At 40.7% G+C, this 24,898-nt stretch overlaps 1 protein-coding gene across 2 annotated transcripts in view; it reads right to left on the bottom strand.

Moving 5' to 3' along the window:
• dtnbp1a (dystrobrevin binding protein 1a) overlaps positions 1-24,898 on the bottom strand; it is a 198,718-nt gene that overhangs the window by 79,790 nt on the left and 94,030 nt on the right. For both annotated transcript variants that reach the window (XM_060850123.1, XM_060850124.1), the window contains exon 7: positions 23,751-23,773. In XM_060850123.1, the coding sequence (XP_060706106.1) occupies positions 23,751-23,773 (23 nt within the window). The remainder of the gene's footprint in view (positions 1-23,750; positions 23,774-24,898) is intronic.

Below are 24,898 nucleotides of genomic sequence, written 5' to 3'. Positions count from 1 at the left end.
AAATGCAATCTGTCAAGAGATTTGCAATGGTAGCAATATACACTTTGGAATATACCACACATTATTTTAAAGGGTAGGGGATTAGGGAAAAGGCACCAAACAATCTTTAAACATGTTAAAGAAAAAAAAATTACATGAACAGAATCAAGATTGGAATTTTAAAAATAATAAAATAAAATGTGCTGAGACTACAGCATATATAACTTTCATTTGCAATTTGAATTTAAAATGTTTATACCACACCTATACATATTTCCCAAGCTCCAATTCAGATGTGTACAGGTTGGTGTGAATGCAAAACAATCCTGGCTACTATTACAATATACTATTTTTGGTGTTAAGTGTTAATAGATTTAAAAGCTAAAAATCACTAAATAAATGTTTATTTTATCCATTCACAGTATATGGACATTGTTGCCTGGACCTGCATTTTTTGCCCTTTACCAGTCATCCTCAAGAAGGCCTTCTTGAACTACTGCAGTCCATGTATTGTGGGTAAACCCAAAATGTGGTTAGGCCAAGTACTCCAGGATTTTTAAAGAACAAATGTTGGTATATTTTCAAATCAGAACAGTGAGTGGTTTGGATGCGAACTTGCAGGTAGTCTTTTGCCCATTAATTTGTTGCCCTTGCCCTACTACACAGTAGTGGCTGTGGGCTTTGAAAGTGCGAAGGAACTTTGGCGAATTTCTGCAGTGCATCTTGTATATCGGACACACTGCTGCTAATGAGCAATGGTGAAGGGAATGGATACTAGTGATGTAGTGCTAATTATGCAGACTTTGTCCTGATTGGTGTTAAATTTCTTGAATACTGTTGGCACTGCACTCATTCAAGCAAGTGGGGAGTATTACATCAAACTCCTGACTTATGCTTAAATCTGGTAGATAGGCTTTGTAGAGTCAGATGTTGAGAGAGTTACTAAAACATAATAGAACAGTACAGCACAGTACAGGCCCTTCAACCCACGATGTTATGCTGACCTTTTATCCTAGCTGCAAATGTGTTGTTGGTCAAAGCACAGCAGGTTAGGCAGCATCTCAGGAATAGAGAATTCGACGTTTCGAGCATAAGCCCTTCATCAGGAATAAGAGAGAGAGCCAAGCAGGCTGAGATAAAAGGTAGGGAGGAGGGACTAGGGGGAGGGGCGATGGAGGTGGGATAGGTGGAAGGAGGTCAAGGTGAGGGTGATAGGCCGGAGTGGGGTGGGGGCGGAGAGGTCAGGAAGAGGATTGCAGGTTAGGAGGGCGGTGCTGAGTTGAGGGAACCGACTGAGACAAGGTGGGGGGAGGGGAAATGAGGAAGCTGGAGAAATCTGAATTCATACCTTGTGGTTGGAGGGTTCCCAGGCGGAAGATGAGGCGCTCCTCCTCCAGCCGTCGTGTAGTTGTGTTCTGCCCGTGGAGGAGTCCAAGGACCTGCATGTCCTCGGTGGAGTGGGAGGGGGAGTTAAAGTGTTGAGCCACAGGGTGATTGGGTTGGTTGGTTCGGGCGGCCCAGAGGTGTTCTCTGAAGCGTTCCGCAAGTAAGCGGCCTGTCTCACCAATATAGAGGAGGCCACATCGGGTGCAGCGGATGCAATAGATGATGTGTGTGGAGGTACAGGTGAACTTGTGGCGGATATGGAAGGATCCCTTGGGGCCTTGGAGGGAAGTGAGTGTGGAGGTGTGGGCGCAAGTTTTACATTTCCTGCGGTTGCAGGGGAAGGTGCCGGGGGTGGAGGTTGGGTTGGTGGGGGGTGTGGATCTGACAAGGGAGTCACGAAGGGAGTGGTCCTTGCGGAACGCTGATAGGGGAGGGGAGGTTTTGACCTTTTATCCTACTCTAAGATCAAACTAACCTGCATACCCTTCATTGAATTATCTTCCATGTGCCTATCCAAGTCGTTTAAATGTCCCTAATGTAGCTGACTCTACCATCACTGCTGGCAGTGCATTCCACGCAGACACCACTGTGTAAAGAACCTACTTCTGACATCTCCCCTAAACCACCTTGTAACAATCATTTCTGTCCTGGGAAAAAGTCTCTGGCTATCCATTCTGGCCTCTCATTATCTTGGGCACCTCTATCAAGTCACCTCTCATCCTCCTTTGCTCCAATGAGAAAAGCCCTAGTTCCTTCAACCTTACTTTATAAGATATGCCCTCCAGTCCAGGCAGCAACTTAGTAAATCTCCTCTGCACCCTCGCTAAAGCTTCCACTCCACCAACCTTCATATCACCGGCACAGTGACTCAGTGGCTAGCACTGCTGCCTCACGGCACCAGGGACCCCGGTTCAATTCAGCCTCGGGCCACTGTCCGTGTGGAGTTTGCACATTCTCTGTGTCTGCGTGGGTTTCCTCCAGGTGCTCCTGTTTCCTCCCACAATCCAAAGATGTGCAGGTTAGGTGAACTGACTATGCTAAATTGCCCACAGTGTTTAGGGATATGTAAGTTAGGTACATTAGTCAGGGGCAAATATAGGGTAAAGGAATGGGTCTGGGTGGGTTATTCTTTGGAGGATCGATGTGGACTTGTAGGGCCAAAAGGCCTGTTTCCACACTGTAGGGATTATAATTCTAACTCTATAATCAGGCAACAGAATTGAAGATGGTTAGACCACACTTTGAGTACTAAGGCTCTGTAGAGTTGCAGCATAACCTCGTAGCTCTTAAACTCAATCCCCCTGCTAATAAAAGCCAACACACCACACACCTTAACAACTCTATCATCTTAGGTTGCAACTTTGAGGGATCTATGGACATAGATCCACACTGCCAAGAATCCTGCCTTCAACTATGTATTCTGCATTCAAATTTGGCCTTCCAAAATGATTCACTTCACACTTTTCCAGGTTGAACTCCATCTGCCACTCATCAGCCCAGTTTTATTTCCTGTCAATGTCCCATTGCAACCCACAACAGACTTGCACAATATCTACCACTCCACCAACCTTCGTGCCATCGGCAAACTTACTAACCCATCCTTCCACATCCTCATCCAAGTCATTTACAAACATCACAAAGAGCAGAGGTGCCAGAACCGAGCCCTGTGGAACACCACTGGTCATCAAATCCCAGGTTGAATACTTTCCATCTATTAACACCCTCTGTCTTCTATGGGCCTGCCAATTCCTAGGCTCTGACTTACTCTTATGGCCACTGTATTTATATGAGTAGTCTAGTTCAGTTTCTGGTCAATGGTAACCTCCAGAATGTTGATAGTGGAGGATTCAGTGAGGGTAACACCATTGAATGTTAAGGGATGATGGTAAGATTCTCTCTTACAGGAGATCATCATTGCTTTTTGTGTGGTGTGATTGACATTTGTGTGGTGTAAATATTAGTTGCCAATTTTCAGCCCAAGCCTCAACATTGTCCAGGTCTTGCTGAATTTAGAAGTGGGCTATTTCAGCATCTGAGGAGTTGCGTGATGTTCTAATTCTATTTTTTTCTTGAATTACAAAATTTGAACTTACTTCTATTTCTGGGATGATTCTCAAAACATCATAATAAATTATGGTATCATAAATGCTTATTTCATTTTACACAAATCATTATCTGTGGAAATGTAAAGGAGAATCCATTTAGTTCATTAACTTAAAATAGGTGTATGTTTTATGGCACCTTGACAAGTTTCCACTTTACTAGCACTTTGTGGTTAGCAGAGTAATTCTTTGCTGTTTGGACATGGACTTGACATAATTGCTTATTTGAATTACAGTACAATTGTGTCTCCAAGCTACAATATTGGAATTAGAAGTGCTTAAAAATGCTTACAAATACAAGCATGCTACCATAAAATGCCAATAAAACCTTACTTAATGCTCTATAAATCTAAGGAACATTACTATTTCACACCTCAGTCACGTAAATTAAGAAGTGAGGTCATTTGTGCAGTACAACTGCAGGATTAAAAACTTGGAAAAAACAACTAAGTATGTTTCTTAGTGTAGATGAAACAAGCACACATAAATTACTGCACTTTACTGGTTAAATATGATGTAACAATAAGTTTTTTTTTATTCACTCATGGAACATGGACATCACTGGCTGCCCAGCATGTATTGTCCATCCCTCGTTGTCCTTGAGAAGGCGTTGGTGAGCTGTCATCTTAAACAATTGCAGTCCATGTGCTGTAGGAACACAGACAATGCCTTAATGGAGCAAATTCTAGGATTTTGACCAAGCAATAATGAAGGAACAGAGATGTATTTCCAAGTCAGACCATGATTGGCTTGGAGGGTAACTTGCGTGTGATTGTGCTCTCATGATTCTGCTGGCCCTGTCCTTTTGCATGGAAATGGTTGTGTGTTTGGAAAGCACTGTCTAAGGATCTATAGGGAATTTCTGCAGTGCATCTTGTGAAAAGCACTCATTGCTGCTACCGACCAAAGGTGCAGGTAGTGGATGCTTGTGAATGTGGCGCCAATCAAGTGGGCTTGGATGATGACTTGTGCTTTGTAGATAATAGACACGCTTTTGAGTCAGTAAGAGAGCTACTCGCCACAGTATTCCTAGCCTCTGCTCTTGCAGCCACAGTGATTATGTGGGGAGTTTAGTCTGGTCAATGGTAACCCTAAGAATGTTGATAGCGGGAGATTCAGTGATAGTAACATCATTAAATGTCAAGGGGGCGTTGGTTGGATTGCCTCTCATTGGAAGTGGTCATTGTCTAGCATTTGTGTGGCGCAAATGTTACATGTTACTTGTCAGCCCAAGCCTTGATATCACCCAGATTGTGTTACATTTGAACATGGACTGCTTCTCTATGAGAGTCATGAATGATGCTGAACATTGTACAATCATTGACAAACATCCTAATTTCTGATCTTATAACGGTGTAGATAAGTAATGAAGCAGCTGAAGGTGGTTGGGCCTAGGACACTACCCTGAGGAACTGCCAAGAGGGGTCTTGGAGCTGAAATGACTGATCTCCAACAACCACAACTGTCTTCTTAAAAGCCAGCTATGACTTCAACTAGCAGAGAGTTTGCCCCCACTGATTCCCCTTGCTTCCAGTTTTCAGCGTCACACTTTGTCAAACACAGCCTTGTTGTCAAACGCTGTCATTCTCACTTCACCTCTGGAATTCAACTTTTTTGTCTATGTGTGAATCGAGGCTGTAATGAAGTCAAGAGCTGAGTGATCCTGACCAAATCGAAACTGGATGATAATGAGCAGGTTGTTACTGAGCATGTGCTGTTTGATAGCACTGTTGACAGCACCTTCCATCACTTAACTGATGATTGAGGATAGACTGCTAGGAATTAGCCAGGTTGAATTTGTCCAGATTTTTGCTTACAAATCATAGCTGGCCCATTTTCCACATTGTCGGGGAGATGGCAGTGTTGTAACTGTACTGGAGTGACAGACTAGGTAAGTGGCAAGTTTTGAAGCACAAGTCTTCAGTATTTATTACCAGAATGTTGTCAGGGCCCAAAACCACTGCAGTCTCCAGTGCCTTCAACTATTTCTTGTTATTACGTAAAATGGATTGAATTGGTTGAAGACTGGTGTTGGTGATGCTGGGGAATACTGAAGGAGATAGAACATCAGAATAAGACTTTAAAAACAGGAGCAGATCCTTCTGCCCATCAAGCCTGCTCAGCCATTTAATAATGCGATAGTTTAGATGGTTGTGGTCTGAATTCCACATTCCTATCTACCCCATTTAAAGCTCAACTCCATTGTCCATCAAGAATCTAACTCAGTCTGGGATAAATTCAATAACCCAGCCTCTTGGTAAGAGAATTTTACTCTCTCATCACCCTCAGCGGAAATCTTTCTCCTTTCTCGGTCTTAAAAATGGAGTTCTTTCATTGTTAATCTGGCATCAACAAGATCATGGTTGATCTTCCACTTCAACTTCACCTTCACCTTCCAGCACTATCATATCGCTCAATTCTCTTGAGCACTGCAAAACCTATTGAATGCACTCAACATCCAGATTTCTGGTGTTCAGAATTTTAAAGATTAAAAAAGGAGGAACTTTCTCATTTTAGTCCTAAATGAGTGCTCCCACCTTCTGAAATTATGACCGTATTTGCTAGATTCCCCAGGGAGGAGAAATATATTTTCACCTGACAATGCCTCTTGAGAATTTTATTTCAATTATATCATCTCATTCTTCTAAATTCTAGGGAATGTAACGGAGTCCACATAACTTCTCATCATAGGATAATCTCCACAGTCTAGGTATCAGTCCAATGAACCTTCTTCATATTTCCTTGAGGAAAATTATATTTTCTGGTGTGAACTAAACTACATATGGACTGACCATACAAATGCCTTATTTTTTATTTATACACCAATCAATAAATTTGGTAAGAAAACAAGATGTCTTCTTAACTGTACATTGCAACTGCATGTTAACTTTGTGATTCATGTACAAGGACACCAAGTCCCTCTGAATGCATGCATTTCTTCCTCGCTCACCATTTAAGAACCTGCATTTGTGATTTTCCTTACAAAGCAGATAGCTTTAGACTTTTCCCACATGATAATCCATCTGCCAGTCATGTAACCTCTCTCTCTCTCTCTCTGCAGCCTCTTTGCATCCTTCTCACCACTTCCTAACTTAATTTTGTACCTTTAGCAAATTACAGTTACAATCAGTGCACAGGTCCAACCACTGATGCTTGCAAGATCCGCTGGCTGCCAAACTTAAAGTTCCATTTAATTTTACACTGCTTTCTGTATATTAACCAATCCTTGTTCCATGCTAATATATCACCTTAATTCCATGAGTCTTAATTTTCTAAAATAACCCTCTTGTATTTTATTTGTTCCCATTTAGGGATGTGGACACACTTGATTGGGTCAACAAATTTTGTCCGATGATGTGCGGCCATTTTATCAAATACCCTTTTTCCACGTATGGAGTCAGCTATTACTAGGGGCCATAGCTTTAAATTAAGGGGTGGTAGGTATAGGACAGATGTTAGGGGTAGATTCTTTACTCAGCAAGTCGTGAGTTCATGGAATGCCCTGCCAGTAGCAGTGGTGGACTCTCCCTCTTTATGGGCATTTAAACAGGCATTGGACAGAGATATGGAGGATAGTGGGCTAGTGTAGGTTAGGTGGGCTTGGATTGGCGCAACATCGAGGGCCAAAGGGCCTGTACTGCACTGTATTTTTCTATGTTCTATGTTCTAACGAAGAAGATTGATGAGGGCAGAGCAATGGGCGTGATCCATATGGACTTTGCTAGGGCATTCAACAAGGTTCCTCATGATAGACTGGTTAGCAAGGTTAGATCACATGAAATACATGGAGAACTAGCCATTTGGATACAGAGCTTACTCAAAAGATAAAAGACAGAGGGTGGTAATGGAGGGTTGCTTTTCATACTGGCGCCTCTGACCAGTGGTTTGCCACAAGGATCGGTGCTGGGCCCACTGCTTTTTGTCATTTATAAAAATGATTTGGATGTGAATATAAGAGGTATTGGTTAGTATGTTTGTAGATGACACCAAAATTGGAGGTGTAGTGGACAGCCAAGAAGTTTCTCTCAGTACAGTGAGATCTTGATCAGATGTGCCAATGGCCAATGAATGGCAGTTGGAGTTTAATTTAGATAAATGCGAGGCACTGCATTTTGGAAAGGCAAATCACGGCAGCACTTATATACTTAATGGTATGGACTGGGGAGTTTTGCTGAACAAAGAGACCTTCGAATGCAGGTTCATAGTTACTTGAAAATAGAGTCACAGGTAGACAGGTGAAGCTGGTGTTTGGTATGCATGAATTTATTGGTCAGTGCATTGAGTATAGGAGTTGGGAGGTCATGTTGCAGCTGTACAGGACATCTGGTTAGACCATTTTTAGAATACTGTTTTTGTGAAGTAGGTGCATGTAAAATTGAAAACTGGGGGAAAGCATTGTGTGGTCTCTTTGAAAGATGGTATTCCTTCAGTGCTTAGAGTTAAAATGAATGTCTGAACAGCAGTTTAAAGTGATGGTGCACAGAGTGCTGCAATTGAAACACTTTGTATCAAAAAGCAAGTATTTTTACAAACAAGTCAAATCTTTAAAAAGCACTTGGATATGACAAACCAATTAAATTTAAATCAGATGGTTTTGGCTACCTAGAACCAGACGGTAAAGAAGTTAAATAACTCATCCAGGGTATAAAGGATGAGGGCGTTCAAAAAATTGGAGAGAGCAAACTGTCATCTGAAGAGATAACAAAGAAAGCACCATCTAATTAATAAAGGTACCCCATGGTACTCCTAGCTAATACTCCAGATAATAGAATTCAGAAAGAACATTTCTGACAGAAGAATTCAACCAAGAGAGGTGTTCCTGATTTGAGAATTCAAAGGAGGCGCATTCCTGAAAGAAAATCAGTGGAGACGGTGTGGAGCATTCCGAAAGAGGTACCAAAGCTGTAACTTTGAGAGATTAAATTCTATTGTTTTGAGACATAACTGGGTCTTGTACTTATTGAAACAGCATGCCATTAGGATTTTATTAAGGAATAGTTAGTAGTTCCAGGGGAATTGTTCAGTTTGTTAGTGGTTCTCTTAAGTTGTTCGCTGGTGGAATTAGGTAAATAAATTGTTACTTGTTGATTATACAGTGAATGAAAGGATTTCATTTCATTTAACCACTCTCTTATAATAGATTGGAGGGGGGTGGGGGGGGTGGGGGTTTGTGTGTGATAGATAGGTTATACCACTTTTCGCACTTCTTTTAACAGATTATGAGGTGAGGCAAGCCTCTCTGGGCGTTTCACTTTTCATTATTAGAGAAGATTGCTAAATTAGGGAAATGCCAACTATATCAAAATTCGGCAGGAGCTGGGACCTTGTCTATTCACCCTACCCATGCCCCTCATTATTTTATAAACCTCAATAAGGTCACCTCTCAGCCTATTTCTCTCCAGGGAAAATAGGCCCAGTCTATTCAGCTGGAATGTAGATTGGGAGCAGCTGTTTGAAGGGAAATCCACATTTGATATGTGGGAGGCTTTTAGACAGAGGTTGATTAGAACTCAATTGAGATATGTTCCTATGAAAATGAGGGATAGAAATGGCAAGATTAGGGAACCATGGATGACTGGTGAAATTGTGAGATGAGCCAAAAGAAAAAAGGATGTGTACATAAGGTCTAAGCAACTGAAGTCAGACAAAGAATATCGGGAATGTAGGACCCAGTCAGAAATGAGGAATTAAGAGGGCTAAGAGAGGTCATGAGATATCCTTAGCGAACAGGGTTAAGGAAAACCTCAAAGCCTTTTATTCATATATAAAGAGCAAGAAAGTTATGAGGCAAGGGGTTGGCACACTCAAGGAGGAAAGATATGTGTGGAGTCAGAGAAAATGGCTGAGATTCTGAATGAGTACTTTGCATTGGTATTCATCGAGGAGAGGGACATGGCGGATGTTGAAGCTATGGATCGATCTTTGATTACTCTAGATAAAGTTGGCATAAGGGAAGAAATGATGTGTATTCTAAAAGGCATTAAGGTGGATAAGCCCCCAGAACTGGATGGAATCTATCCCAGGTTGCTGAGGGAAGCAAAAGAGGAAATAGCTGGGGCTTTAATGGATATCTTTGCAGCATCCTTGAAAACAGGAGAAATCCCAGAGGACTGGACAATTGCTAACATTGTCCCCTTGTAGAAGAAGGGTAGCAGGGATAATCCAGGTATTGACAAAGCTTGATGTCAGTGGTAGGGAAGCTACTAGAGAAGATACTAAGGGACAGGATATATACCCATTTGAAAGAAAATGGGCTTATCAGTGATAGGCAGCATGGTTTTGTGCAGGGAAGGTCATGTCTTACAAACCTAATAGAATTCTTTGAAGAGGTGATAAATTTATTTGATGGAGGAAGGGATGTAGAGGTCATATATATGGACTTTAGTAAGGTTCCTCATGGTAGGCTGATGAAGATGGTGAAGTTGCATGAGGTCCAGAATGTTCTAGGTAGCTAGGTATAGAATTGGTTGGGCAACAAGAGACAGAGCAGTAGTAGAAGGCAGCTTCTCAAAATGGATACCTGTAACCAGTGGTGTCTCACATGGATCTGTGCTGGGACCATTGTTGTTTGTGATGTACATAAATTATTTGGAGGAAGGTGTGGGTTGCCTCATTAGCAAGTTTGCAGCTGACACTAAGACTGGTGGAGTAGCAGATAGTGAAGGGGACTGTTAGAGAATACAGACAGATTGGAGAGTTGGGCAGAGAAATGGCAGATGGAGTTCAATCCAGACAAATGAAAGGTGATGCATTTTGGAAGATGCAATTCCAGAGCGAACTACACAGTAAATGGAAAAGTTCTGAGGAAAACTGATGTATAGAGAGATCTGAACGTTCAGGTCCATTGTTCCCTGAAAGTGGCAATGCAGGTCAGTAGAGGGTCAAAGCAGCATACGGCATGCTTTCCTTCATTAGGTGGGGTACTGAGTACAAGAGTTGGCAGGTCACGTTACAACTGTATAAGACTTTGGTTCGGTCACATTTGGAATACTGAGTACAGTTCTGGTTGCCACATTACCAAAAGGATGTGGATGATTTGAGAGGCTGCACAGGAGGTTCTCCAGGAAGTTGCTAGCTACGAGGAGAGGTTGAGTTGCTTAGGATTATTTTCATTGGAACGAAGGCGGTTGAGGGGGGAACCTGTTTGAGGCCTACAAAATCATGAGAGGTATAGGCAGGGTGGTTGGCAAGTAACTTTTTCCCCAGAGTGGAGGACTCAGTTACGAGGAGCCACGAGTTCAAAGTGAAAGGGGAAAGATTTAGGGGAGATACATGTGAAAGGTTCTTTGTGCAGAGGGTGGTGGGTGTCTGGAATGCGTTGCCAGCGGAGGTGGTAGTGGCAGGAATGATAGCATCATTTAAGATGTATCTAGACAGACACATGAATGGGCAGGGAGCAAAGGGATACAGACCCTTAGAAAATAGATGACAGATTTAGATAGGGGATATGGATCGGCGCTGGCTGTAATGTTCTTTGGGACCAACCTCTGCCCTATAAAACAATGCAATTCTGGACTCCCTGCTATAGAAAGGATGTTGCAAAACTTGAGGGGGTTCAGAAAAGATTTAAGGACACCGCCAGAGTTAGTGCATTTCAGCTATAGACTATTTTCCCTGGAGCGACAGAGGCTGAGAGGTGACCTTATTGAGGTTTATAAAATGGATAGGGTGAATAGAAAAAGTCTTTTCCCTGGGTGGGGGAATTCAAAACTAGAGGGCATACATTTAAGCTGAGAGGGGAAAGATTTAAAAGGGGCCTAAGCAGCAACTTATTCACACTGAGGGTGGTGCATGTATGGAATGAGCTGCCAGACAAAGTGGTAGAGGCTGGTTCAAATACAATATCCAAAAGGCATCTGGATAGGTATAGAGGGATATGGGCCAAATGCTGGCAAATGAGACTTGATTTATTTCGGATATCTGGTCAGCACGAATGAGTCGGATTGAAAGGTCTGTTTCCAGCTCTATGACTCTATACATCCCCTGGTTTCCCCTTATCCATCTTATTATCTGTATCCACAAAAAGCACAAAACTAATTTAGAAAGCCATATCATTTATTAGAATTAGCAAGGATTAATGAAAAGAAAATCATGTTTTATAAGTGCCCTGTAAACCAGAGGTCGTGAAAATGGGCGGCACAGCGGTTAGCATTGTTGCCTCACAGTGCCAGAGACCCAGTTCAATTCCTGCCTCAGGCGACTGACTGTGTGGAGTTTGCACATTCTCCCATCTCTGCGTGGGTTTCCTCCAAGCGTCCAGTTTCCTCCCACAGTTCAAAAATGTGGAGGTTTGGTGAATTGGCCATGCTAAAATTGCCCGTAGCGTGAGGTGAATGGGTGAAATGTAGGGGAAATGGGTGTGAGTGGGTTGCGCTTCGGCGGGTCGGTGTGGACTTGTTGGGCCGAAGGACCTGTTTCCACACTAAGTAATCTAATATTATGTTTTGATAATAGGCTCGCTTTTCTCTCTTCCTCCTTTCTTAAGTATGGTATTAAGTACGTTATCGACTATGTTATAGATAGTGCTCTAACTCAATGGAATCTTGGAAGACCAAAAGCATCCACAATCTCTGGAGCTGCTGCTGTGAAAACATCAGGTTGTCAGGTCTAAATAGACTTTTTGCACTTGGCTCTATTATTTTTTCCAATGTTTAGTTACTTTAATTAATCTCTTCTCGTTTATTTTTGAAATGTTTACGATCTATTTTATGTAATTTCATTTTCTTCCTTCTCTTCCCTGATCAATTTCTTGCCGAAATCTAATTTGCCTCAATTCTCATGCAGACTAATCTTTGTGACAACCTAAGCCTTTTCATCTAATGTTTTTAACTCCTCGTTAGGCACAGTTGGTTGACTTTTTCCTGTGGGGTTTTCTGCCTTAAGAGGAAGTTTTTTTTGTCAATTTTATATTTTAATTCTTTCAACCTGGCTATTATTTACCCATGTACTTTTTAAAAATTATAGTTTCCTAATCTACCTTCGCCAACCCACCCTTCTTTATTTGATTTGTTTAGATTTAAAACTCTAATTTTGGATTTAATTAAATCATTCTCAAAGTCAATATACAATTCCACCATGATGTGGTCGCTCTTCCCTGAAGGCCCATTTGGCATATCAATCATAAAATTTATTTTATAATTTATTTTATCTAAATACCATTAACATGCCCTCCAGCTTAACTAGTCTGTATGAAGATTAAAGTTCTCCAATTATTATATTACCCTTATTATCTCAATTTCCTGATTTATATTCTGACGCTACACTATAATTTATGTATAAAACCTATAAACAACTCCAACAATGCTTTCTGTTCTTTTCTGTTTTTCATTTTTAGCTCCACCAAATTTATTCTACTACTTGTCTCTTTTTCTCGTGCAGAAAATCATGGCCTGGCATGGTTTAGCGACAACTCGCTACATGCTCTGCTCTACATTATTCAGGAAGGACGGGATGTATTTCTGAGGGCCAGTAGGAGAAGTAGACCCCTTTGCCTAACTAAACAAACTGAATGGAGATTGCAGAGAAGATGGCAGCAACCATAAAGAGAACCTGACTGTTGCACTGCAAACATGTTAATGGCACTCTGCCACAGTGTATATCCTACTGTGTTTCTTAAATATTATCAAAGATGTGCAACAGTGCAACTTTCAGGCAAGGAGAGCTACTATTTTGATGGCAATGGGGTGAACCTGCAGCACCATGTAAGGACTTGTTCATACTTTAGTCTGCTTCATTCCATGCTCAAATTTGTTTCTGAGATGGAGCAGTCTAACATTCTTCGGTCTTCAAATCTTTAGTTGGGAAATCTGATAATGGTTTCTCTACTATTGACTAACTTCACCAGTCAACATACAAGTTGCAATTTTTATATAGTTCATGTAAATAGAGCCCTAGCCTTTTGCTCATAGAAATAAAGCATAAAGTTATTCTGTAGGACAATAGCAATCTTGATCTGGTCATTTCTTGCTGTCTAGTGTGTCAGTAGAGGGGTGCTGGTTGGGTCGGCGGGAGAAGAAGAGCGAGCAGGCTTGTAGGCCTTCATCATGGAGGATGGAGGTGCATAGGGACTAGATGTCCATGGTGAAGATGAGGTGTGGGGGCCAGGTAATCCAAAGTCATGGAGGAAGTGGAGGGCATGGGTGGTGTCCTGGACATTTGTGGAGAGTTCGTGGTCCAAGGGGGACCAGATGGAATCGAGATATGACGCAATGAATTCGGTGGGACAGGAGCAGGTGGAAACAATCGTTCAACCGGGGCAGTCACGTTTGTGGATTTTGGGTAAGAGGTAGAACCAAGCGATGTGGGATTGGAGATCCTCTGAAGTGAGAAGGTCGCGCATGGTTTGGGAGATGATGGTTTGATGAGGAGCGGTGGAGTCATGGTTGAGAGGGCTGTAGGAGGCGGTGTGAGTGAGTTGGCATCTGGCTTTGACAAGGTAAAGGTTGGTGTGCCATACTACCACCTGCAGCCCCTATGTCAACTGATTTACTGTTGAGATTGGGGTTGGAGCAGAGGGAGTGGAGGGTTGTGCATAGTGAGGGGTGAGGGGTTTGAGTGGGTGAGACAGGTGGCAGATTTGTCCTGAAGAGAGATTGGATTGCCTGTAATCAGAGATGTAGAGGCCATTGTATGCAATTAGTAACTTCACAGCATGTGCCAGAAATCAGAGCAACGTAGTTCAGAATTTTCTATGCCTAATCCTTTTTCCCTTCAAGAATATTCCTAACAGCTAGAAAAAGTTTTCTTTAAAATAAATATCTACAGAGAGCTTTTTTATTTTTTTCCGAAAGTGTATGTGTTTTTTGGGTTATTTAAAGAATTGTACATTTACACTATTTTAACCAGTGAATGTATCTTCTGAACAAGTTTTGTTTTCCTAATAAAGCAATTTTTTGAAAAAAAGAGTTCTTGTGAAGATTTGTAGCTCATCAATGACAGACAAATGCTATCCACCTGAATGTAACCCACGAACAACTGTATTTACTTCACAAATGCCTCAGGAAACAGGTATTGCCACCAAATTTAAAATACAAACCACCTATCAACATCCAGCAAGCAAGAAGAACAGCAGAATAGAATGGCGGCAAAATGCTAAAGGTTATGATCAGAGATGCCAACAAACAGGAATAGGAAATTGCATGCCAAAAAAAAACTGTACTCCAACGCCACAAATCCAGAATCAACAGCTATATTTGAACAAGCCATCACCAAAAGACAACACAGGACCAAAACAAGAAAATGATACACACTACAAAAAAAAAGCAGACAATGAAGAGACATGGATAAAGGATCTCTCAGACAGACCATTCACAGACCCAGTAATTTGCCGTGGTACGAGGACTAAACTTTAACTACAAAGATGCCTGCAGCACCAGAGGCCACTAAGTAACAGACGGGATGAAGAAACACAGAAGTCTATCAGACAGATGATAGTCTCGAACCTGAAGCAGGAAAGGAAACTGGAACAAACTCACTGCAGAAGAAAGGAAAGCACTGGAGAAACTCAAGGGACAAGAACATTGTAATCCTACCAGCCGACAAAGGAAGGATGACGGTAATATTAAACAGAAACTAGTACATACAGAAAGCAATCAAACTACCCAGCGATACTGCTACTTACCAACAGGAGGAGAAAGACCTGATCCCCTAACTCGAGAATAGGATTACCATGACACTATAACTACACAGTGCAAGAAACATCAATAAAGTTGACCTACAAAAGATGAAACCCGACTGATCCAACACACCCCGATTCTACAGACTACCCAAGGTTCACAGAACAGGAACACCCTTCAGACCTATTATATCACTCTGTGACGCCTACCTACAAGTTACCCAAGAAGCTACAACCATTCCAAAAGTTCCTTGATATCATCAGAAACGGATGAAGTAATGATTTCATTTGAGCTAACAGCACTCTTCACATCTACGGACATCAACCTAGCCATCGACCATCATCCGATGAAGGGCTCTGGCCCGAAACGTCAAATTTCCTGTTCCTTGGATGCTGCCTGACCTGCTGTGCTTTAACCAGCAACACATTTTCAGCTCTGATCTCCAGCATCTGCAGACCTCACTTTTTACTCGAATATATTAGTGAAACGCATACCTACCAGGAAACTCCAGACAAGCGTGTACAGGAAGAACACCCATACTGACCAAATACTGAACTCTAACAGCAATCATTCCAGCATCCACAAACGGAGCTGTGTTAGGATTTTATTTAAATGGGCAAGGACACACTGCAGCAACCTGGAACTTTAGAAGGCAGAACAGGAACACCTGTTCAAAAGGATTTAAATAAAACCAGTAACCGAAGAGCACTATCCTCCGGTACTTAGGGGACAAATCCAAAGAAGAAAACACTACATGACCAGGCACATTAGCAACCATACCATACATCAAAGACATATCAGAGGTAACTATCCAACTACTCGGACCCCTGGGAATCTTCGTGGCCCACAAACCAGTAAACACCTTTCACCAGCTCGTCACAAAAAGTTAAAGACCTGACACCACATCCAAGAGGATGAATGTTATCTACAAGATCCACACCCCCCCCCCCCCCACCCACCCAAACACACTCAAAAACACTACATAGGACAGACAGGAAGAAAACTGACCATACCTGTGCATGAATGTCAACTTGCCACCAGCACTCTCTCGTTTCCAAACACACGGACAATGAAGGACACAGATTCAACTGGGATAATGTAACTATCCTAGCCCAGGCAAAACAGAGACACACCAGAGATTTCCTTGACATGTGGCACTCCAACTTGAATTTAATTAATACACACATTGAACTCCATCCTGGAGACAAACCATCAGTAACAGAGCTAGAAGTATCAACAAACAGACACATAAATACCAGATGGGACAGACTACCAACATCTTATCAAAGATGCACTGATGATGTCACCTAGTGAGGCGATGAAATGTTTACAGAAAAACACACCAGCTCGGCGAACAAATCCACGACTACAAAGCAATTTTTTTTATTAAAGAAGTCGAGTTGGCAGATTTTTTCAAAAGTTTAAAACCTGACATAGATGAACTGCCTTGGTAATTGGGAACAGTTTTTTGATTATGTTGTGATCTATGGAGTAATAGAATTAGAATGACTGTGCTTCTCTAGCCTTACTCCTAACAAGATATGACTGGAACAATTAATATAATTAATGATTTTTCTTATTGGCAAAGCAGGACTTAAAAGGTTACTTTAGTTTTATTTACTATTGAAAACTTTGCAAAACAGGAGATCTGTAAAATTATTTTAATACAAGTAGTACTTTGAATACAAATTCATTATTCTGTTAACTAAACATGCTATCACATCTTCAAAATGGACAGGCTGGTCAATACTTGTGCTATGTCTGACCAAATTAATAAAGACACAAAAATATGAGGCACCAGCACTATGCATGTTTTTTAAAAAGTGCATAAAAATGGGAAAGAATGCAACAAAAACTGAAGCTGAAATTTGTTGGCATAACCACACGATTGTTTAAATCATTGGAATATGTCACGACAGAGTCATAGATTCCTACCTCACGGAGACAGATCTTTTGGCCCAAACTCGTCCATGCCAATCAAAATGTCCATCTATGCTAACTCCATTTCCCTGTCCTTGGCCCACATCCTTCAAAACCTTTCCCATTCATGTATTTGTCTAAATGCCTTTTCATTGTTGTTAATGTACCTACCTCAACCACTTCAGTTGACAGCGCATTTCATGTGTACCACCTGTGTAAAAAAAGTTGCCCCTCAAATTCCCTTTTATTCTTTCCCTTCTAACCTTAACAGATGCCCTCTAGATTAGATTAGATTACTTACAGTATGGAAACAGGCCCTTCGGCCCAACAAGTCCACACCGACCCGCTGAAGCGCAACCCACCCAGACCCACTCGCCTACACCTAACGCTACGGGCAATTTAGCATGGCCAATTCATCTGACCCGCACATCTTTGGATTGTGGGAGGAAACCGGAGGAAACCCACGCAGACACGGGGAGAATGAGCAAACTCCACACAGTCAGTCGCCTGGGGCGGGAATTGAACCCAGGTCCCTGGCGCTGTGAGGCAGCAGTGCTAACCACTGTGCCACTCTCCGTTCCCCAGGAAACTCTATCCATGCCTCTCATGATCTTATACACTTATTCCCCCTCAGTCTCCTACACTGTAAAGAACCTCTCTCAAAAACTCATAACCTTGAGTCCTGATAACATCCTTGTAGATTTCTTTTGTACTCTTTCCAGTTTAATAACATCCTTCCTATAGCAGATATACCAAAATATAAAGGTGCTTTAAAAATTAAACTATATAATTTGAAAGACAAACAATCTGAAATATTGCACAAAAAGATTCACATTTTATTTAGCATTAAGTGTAATCTCCAATGTTCTCCCCAGATGGAGAGATCTGGACCTAGTTGGATAATACTTAATATCATCACATGACTTTTACTTCCCTTATTACCTTAGTGTTACAGGTCACATGCTAAGTAATCCAGCTGTATAAAAAAGGATTGAAAAGAGAAGTTATTCAGGGTGAGGACCAGTTCAGTCAGTCGAAGGAGGGTGACAGTGGAAGGGTACTGGTTGGTGCGGCGGGAAAGGAAGAAGCGGAGGGCTTTGAGTCCTTCGTGATGGGGGATGGAGGTGTACAGGGACTGGATGTCCATAGTGAAAATAAGGCGTTGGGGACCGGGGAAGCGAAAATCCTGGAGGAGGTGGAGGGCGTGGGTGGTGTCCCGAATCCACTTTGGTGGCAAGAACAGGAAGGCAGATTACTACCTCAACGGAATTAATTTAGGTAAAGAGGCAATACAAAGAGATCTGGGTATTCCTGTACACCAGTCAATGAAGGCAAGCATGCAGGTACAGCAGGTAGTGAAGAAAGCTAAAAGCATGCTGGCCTTCATAACAAGAGGGATTGAGTATAGAAGCAAAGAGGTTCTTCTGCAGCTGTACAGGGCCCTGGTGAGACCACACCTGGAGTACTGTGTGCAGTTCTGGTCTCCAAATTTGAGGAAAGACATTCTGGCTATTGAGGGAGTGCAGCGTAGGTTCACGAGGTCAATTCCTGGAATGGAGGGATTACCTTACACTGAAAGACTGAAGCAACTGGGCTTGTATACCCTTGAGTTTAGAAGACTGAGAGGGGATATGATTGAGACATACAAGATTAAGAAAGGATTGGACGTTTCTGCTGATGGGTGAGTGCCGAACCAGAGGACACAGCTTAAAAATACAGGGTAGACCATTTAGGACAGAGATGAGGAGAAACTTCTTCACCCAGACAGTGGTGGCTGTGTGGAATGTTCTGACCCAGAGGGCAGTGGAGGCCCAGTCTCTGGATTCATTTAAGAAAGAGTTAGATAGAGCTCTCAAAGATAGTGGAATCAAGGGTTATGGAGATAAGGCAGGAAGAGGATACTGATTAGGAATAATCAGCCATGATCATATTGAATGGAGGTGCAGGCTCGAAGGGCTGAATGGCCTACTCCTGCACCTATTGTCTATTGTCATTCAGGACATGCTGGAAATCTAGCCCTGTTATTCCGAAGCCATCACAAAGTTAAAGATCTTAAAATGTACACAAAATTTCTCAATTCAACTGTCTTTTAGATCTAGGTTGACAGAAGCATGGATCGGATTTATGCACTGAACTGTAATATACAATTTATCTAACTAACTAGATTCTAACTACAAATAAAAACTGTGAATTGTTGGCACATAACTGCTAGTTAAAACTCTAACCACTGAACCGCCTACCTGGTCTTTCCTTCTGTTCATATACCCAGGTCTATTCGGAGTCTGTGCGCGTGTGCAAGGATGAGCCTATAAGGGGACTAGAGAGTTAACAAGTTTATATTTGTTTACAAGTAGCTAGAGCCTATTTACATATAATAAAGAGTCATTCTTGTTAAGTACAGGAAGCTGATCCATGCTTTATGTAAGCCTATGTCTGAAAATTAGGGAATGCTGAGTACTTATAAAAATTTTTAATTTTTGTGATGGCTCCAGGAATAGTAGGACTTTATTTCTAGTCCACTAACCCAGTGAGGCATAACACAGCCAAACAGTTGTTGCAGGCAGGAGGCCTTTATCATTGATGACTGGTCACTTCCAGACTAATCAGCTAGTTACTACCCATCAAATGTCTGATCATACATATAGCCCTACCCACCCCCACCCCATTCCAACTCAACTGTTTCTGTGCCCCACTGTTTGCACCAACAGCTGTGTAAACAGTACTTACAATGAACGTCAGGTAACTTGGTTTTTAAAAAGATGTCGTGATCCTTCAACAATCTTTGACTTTTAAAATAATTATTTGCCCATTTCAGTCCACAATTAAAGATATAAAAAAAGTATTTACATAACATTGAGTTCAACAACACCAGATCAAAAACAAACACTGTTCTTCATTTTGATTCATCCCCACCGTTTCCTCCTCCCTAATCTCTTGTTTGAAGGGGTTTGCTTTCTGCAGACCCAATCTATTTCTTGCTATTAACTCCTATCATGAATATCTATTCTTAATCTAAATCTCCATCTACTACTAGGATTCCCTTTCTATTTTTCATTAGGCACCCTCACCACCTGTTCCATTTGCTTCTTCTTTTCCTTTATTTACAGCACAAAGAAATATTATTTTCCATCCCCCTTTCAGTTCCAAAGCAGAAGCATGTTGGTCTCTAAACACTCGTTTTCTCTCTCCACAGACGCTGCTGAATTTTTTCCAGAAATTTGTTTTTAATCTCTGATCTTTGATAGTTGCAATTTATGATATCAAAAGACCTGCTAAATTCAAATTCTGCCATACAATCGTCATGTTTTCACACACTTGTTTGTGCAAACTACTCCAGCCTGACCTCTTGCACTCTAGTGAAATGCCACAGTTATAACTTCGAGTTATAAAATCATGAAAGTAGGAGTTGGCCAATCACACAAATCATACCTTCAAAGTAAGATAAAGTTCAATTACAATATACAATACTCATGATGGAACTAAAAACTTTTCTGGGGAAAATCCCATACTTCTAATTCATTATTTACTTCAGAATTTGCTGGAATAGAGCATCTGGCAGTGTATCCATTTTCTGACACCTTTCAGTGAAAACTTGTTTTGCACCGTAACTTGCTGAAAATGGATGATGATAATGGGACAACAATGGAGCATTTGGGACATGAATTAATGATCTCCAACACAAGGTTTAAAGGATAAGTAATGAAACAAGGATGGCTCAAGAGGAAGATGAATTTAAGTCAAATCAAGGAGAGAGAAAAATTGAGAGATTAGATCAAGTGACAAAAAAGGGAAAACAAAAGAAACAAAAAAAACCTTAATCTTTGACAGGTTTTAAAATATTTGATTGTTTACATACAGGACTAAATTTCAATAATTTAAAGTGATACCTTTTAAAGAGATGATAACTGTTGCAGAAAAGTAAGAAACAGTTAAGTTCTGGCGCGAACTTCCTGCAGTGAACTTAGGAACAATAACACAAGATAGATGACATCTTGGCTAATCAATGAGCCTGGGAGCATTCTTGAAGTTATAAATAGGTTTTGGCCAGTTTGCTAAACTAGTGCACAAATATTTGTCACACCACTGCACATTACAATGCTCTAATTTTATCAGTCACTGCGAAGTGTGTGTGAAGGTTTCTTGACCCCTGTTGCCAGTTTGGACATCGCTTATAAAATTAACTCCAATTGACATCTGAGCATTGTCAGACTCAATAATTAGAACTGATTTCCATTAAACCCAGTGAAAATAAGATACTGGAATGAAACAAGATGAATTGTTATTATTTTTTCCTCAATCTGCAGAGATATCATGGTGCTATTATTCTCCATTAGAATTTAAATCCACCCTCCAATTAATTTATATATATCTTGCGTTATACCAGAGTAGACAGTATTCTTTACATTAGCAAAAGGTGACTGACGGGTGACCTCATAGTTTAAATAAGTCCACGAGAGAGAAATGAATAAGGAAGTGGTTCAGATGAAGTAGAAAGGAAGGAGTTCATGTAAAACACAAACACCAGACATGCTTTTGTTTTCCCTAAACAAAAGGACACCAAGGGTGTGTTGCAAAATGTATGAAGCAAAAGGATTAAATGGACCAGCATGCCCTGGTGGTTGCAACTCACCTCAAATCTCCTGAACGTGCTCATAGATTTTCAAATGAGTATTAATGTGTGTCATTATCATGGCATTATATAACATGCACATAATTCCAATGATCCAAGTAATTATGGTCATCCCAATGGAGCTACGTTTGCTCAAGTTTTATTTTACTTTTATAATTTTGATGTAATAGATAACAATAATTTAGAAACATAAATTCTTTTCCTTTCTAAAAAAAGTGTGCATCTGCCTCTTGGATATACTCGGAAGAAATTATTGACCATGCAGGACAGAAAATTATTGTATCTGTTTTGAATAATTTTTCTTTTGATAATAAGCTAACAACTGTGCTTATTAAGATACTGGGTTGATTGATCTTGCCGTTTAAAACTGGACATTGATTTAACTAGTCACTTTGTTACTGGAATAATTACTTCTATTTTATGTTGTGACCCATGGTGTGATGGGACTAGAGATGGCATACCCTTCCAGCCTTGGTTGCAACAAAACAAATAATAGTAGTGTACAAGATTGCTAATTCCCAAATTACTGAGATGTGATATTTATAAAGTGGATTCTTCAATATCCTTTGTAAAAATGTATTACATACTTTAAGTAGAATGTGTATTATTTCCTGTTAAAGTACTCAATGCAAAAGTGTTAGCTTGTAAGATTCCAACTGATTTATGAGGATAAAGATAATAGCCAGCAGCAGTGGTCACTTGGAAACTTGTCTAAAATGTTTCAGGAAGTTAAGAGTCATTAAGTAACCTGATCACAGTGAAAATATTCTAAACAAAATAATTACAAGTCCCATATGTTCACAAAAATAAGAGCTCCTTCCATACCCTAAAATTAGAAAAAGACAAAATGGATATTCAGAACAACTTCATCTTTTGACTTTGAGCAGTCATTATTACAATTATTATATTAAATCATTCTGCAGTTACTGCGAAGAGAACCACCCAGACTTATTCCAGCATTTATCTTACCTCTAACTAAAATAATCCAACTGGGTCTGCTCAACGTCCACTTTAGTCTCCAGCGTATAAAACTAATTTGGACTTCAACATTAGGAACGTAATGTGAAAAAGCGCTGGTGTCAAATAGCAGAGGTTTGGCAGAGAGCAAGTTGTGAGTAAAATGCCAGTAGCATGTGAAGACAGATAGAACAAAGATTTTGATGCAAATATGAAATACATTTTGGAAGGAATAAAATGGGATGCAAGTGTACATTCAATAGAACAATGCTGAAAGGTATAGATTAAAAAGAGCAAAATAAACAGTTCACACATCTAATTGGCTGAAAATTATCTTGCAGACTGAGACAGAAATGGGTAATCTGATTTTTGGTTTCCTTCTTTTCATTTATGCTCTTTTTCTTTACTTTAAAGCCTAGAAAGTGACAGGTGAAGGTAGGAGGCCCCTGATGGCAGCAGCAACATCAGGATAAGCCAGACACGGCTCCACTCTAGCCCATGGCTCCTCAGCAAGCAAGCAGCAAGAGACATGGTGGTCTGGAAACTATGCAAACCCAGGCCCATGGTTCCAGCTCGGGTGCAGCAGTCGTGAATCAAGACCACAGAGTCCATCACAGAGACCAAGGAGCACATTTCAAATCCCCTGACCAATGTCAAACAGCAACTGGAGGAGCAGCAGCAAAGGAGGATTAGAAGAAGAGAGAAAGATGAACTCTATTGAGTAAAATCTTACATTATGTTCAGTGTTTCAACATGATGCCAGAGTGTGGCGATACTTTGTGTTTAACACACGAAAAGTCTCTTTTCACTGTATTTTTGTATACATGTGACAATAAATCAAATCTTATTTTGACATCTCAATGAAAAGGGGCATAAAATCTCAACCTCCATGCTACTTAGTAGCCAATATCAGAAGTTGTATTTGGAAAGAAATTTTCTTTGAAAATATCCTGAGCAACATTACAAAGTGGCAAGACAGTGACACCATTTGCCCAAGTGACAAACAATGTCATTTCCCCTTTTGGATTATTCATTGCTCTCTTCAAAAGAACGTGAAAATCAATTTATAAACTGGAGATAATGGATGTCCTCTGGCAGTAAAACCTTTGCTATCAATAACAGGCAACAAAAGCAAGATAATCAAATATAAAGAAACCCTACCTTTCAAAGCTTCAATTCTTTTTCTGTTGAGAAAAAAATAGATGATAATATTTGCATACAATGTCTATAAATGATGCAAAGTTCAAGGCAATTATTGAAAAATAAAAAATCTCTCATGGGGTATGAAGTCTGGCTCAGGGTCAAATAGTACTCCAAAAGATGTAAAATATCTAGTTTAACCATAACACAGTGAATTGGGTGGGGGATAGAGTATGGAGTTTGTTCCAATTGGAGAACTGAGGAACATGCATTGATTTTAGAAAAATCAGTACTTATTTCAAAATATATTTTAAATTGTTTACCAAATATCCCTCCGTGGATATCCATGCTAGCTGGCATTATAAAAGGTTTGATCTCCTCAGTCAACATTTCTTCACTTTAAAATATTTCCAACATATCTGTGCTTGCAAACGACTCCTCAACCGCTAATTTCACTTCCCTCCCTAAAACATTTTGAAAATACCTTCACCTCCTAAACCCACATCCATCATTTCTCCAACCCCTTGGTTGGATCTTGTTGATCAGGCTCCTGTTTATTACAGCAGTGAGATGACACTGGCCACAAAGTCTTTAATATGGTCACCCACACCATTCTCTAATGTCTTGTTATTTTTTCTCAGCTAGGTCATGCCATCCTTTCTTATCTCTGGAATGCTCAACAGACTTTGCCTCAGAAATGGAGACAGCTACCACTTGTACACTCTCAAAATCTATTTCAACCATTGCACCACTTCTCTCAACTTCTCCACCATCTGTGTTGTTAAGGCTTCCATCACAAACTCTATATAACCATTACCATGTCCATCTATTGCCCAGCCACTGTCACAAGCTGATCCTAACAGTTGCCAACTACTTATCCAAAGTTCTACTCCACATATCAAGTTCCACTCCCTCTCACAGTCTCCTGATGTCCAAAATTCTCAAAATTAAAATTCACATCCTTGTGTTTAAAATACCTCTGGGCTCTGTGCCTTATGAACAAAACCCTTCTCCAAACCCTGCTTCCTCTCTTGAATATCCACCCAAGATCCTTCTGCTTCTCCAGCTTTGAGGACTTTCTTCAAACTTAAACTTTGAACATTCATTCGAGGTTTATTCTTTCTCCTTTGCATCTGTGAAGTTACACAAGTGCAAGTTGTCATTCTCAA

This window comes from Hemiscyllium ocellatum, chromosome 34, assembly GCF_020745735.1.
Source record: "Hemiscyllium ocellatum isolate sHemOce1 chromosome 34, sHemOce1.pat.X.cur, whole genome shotgun sequence".
Classification (NCBI taxonomy): Eukaryota; Metazoa; Chordata; class Chondrichthyes; order Orectolobiformes; family Hemiscylliidae; genus Hemiscyllium; species Hemiscyllium ocellatum.
Note: the sequence above shows the minus strand (reverse complement) of the source record. Positions and strands in the feature narration are given on the sequence as shown.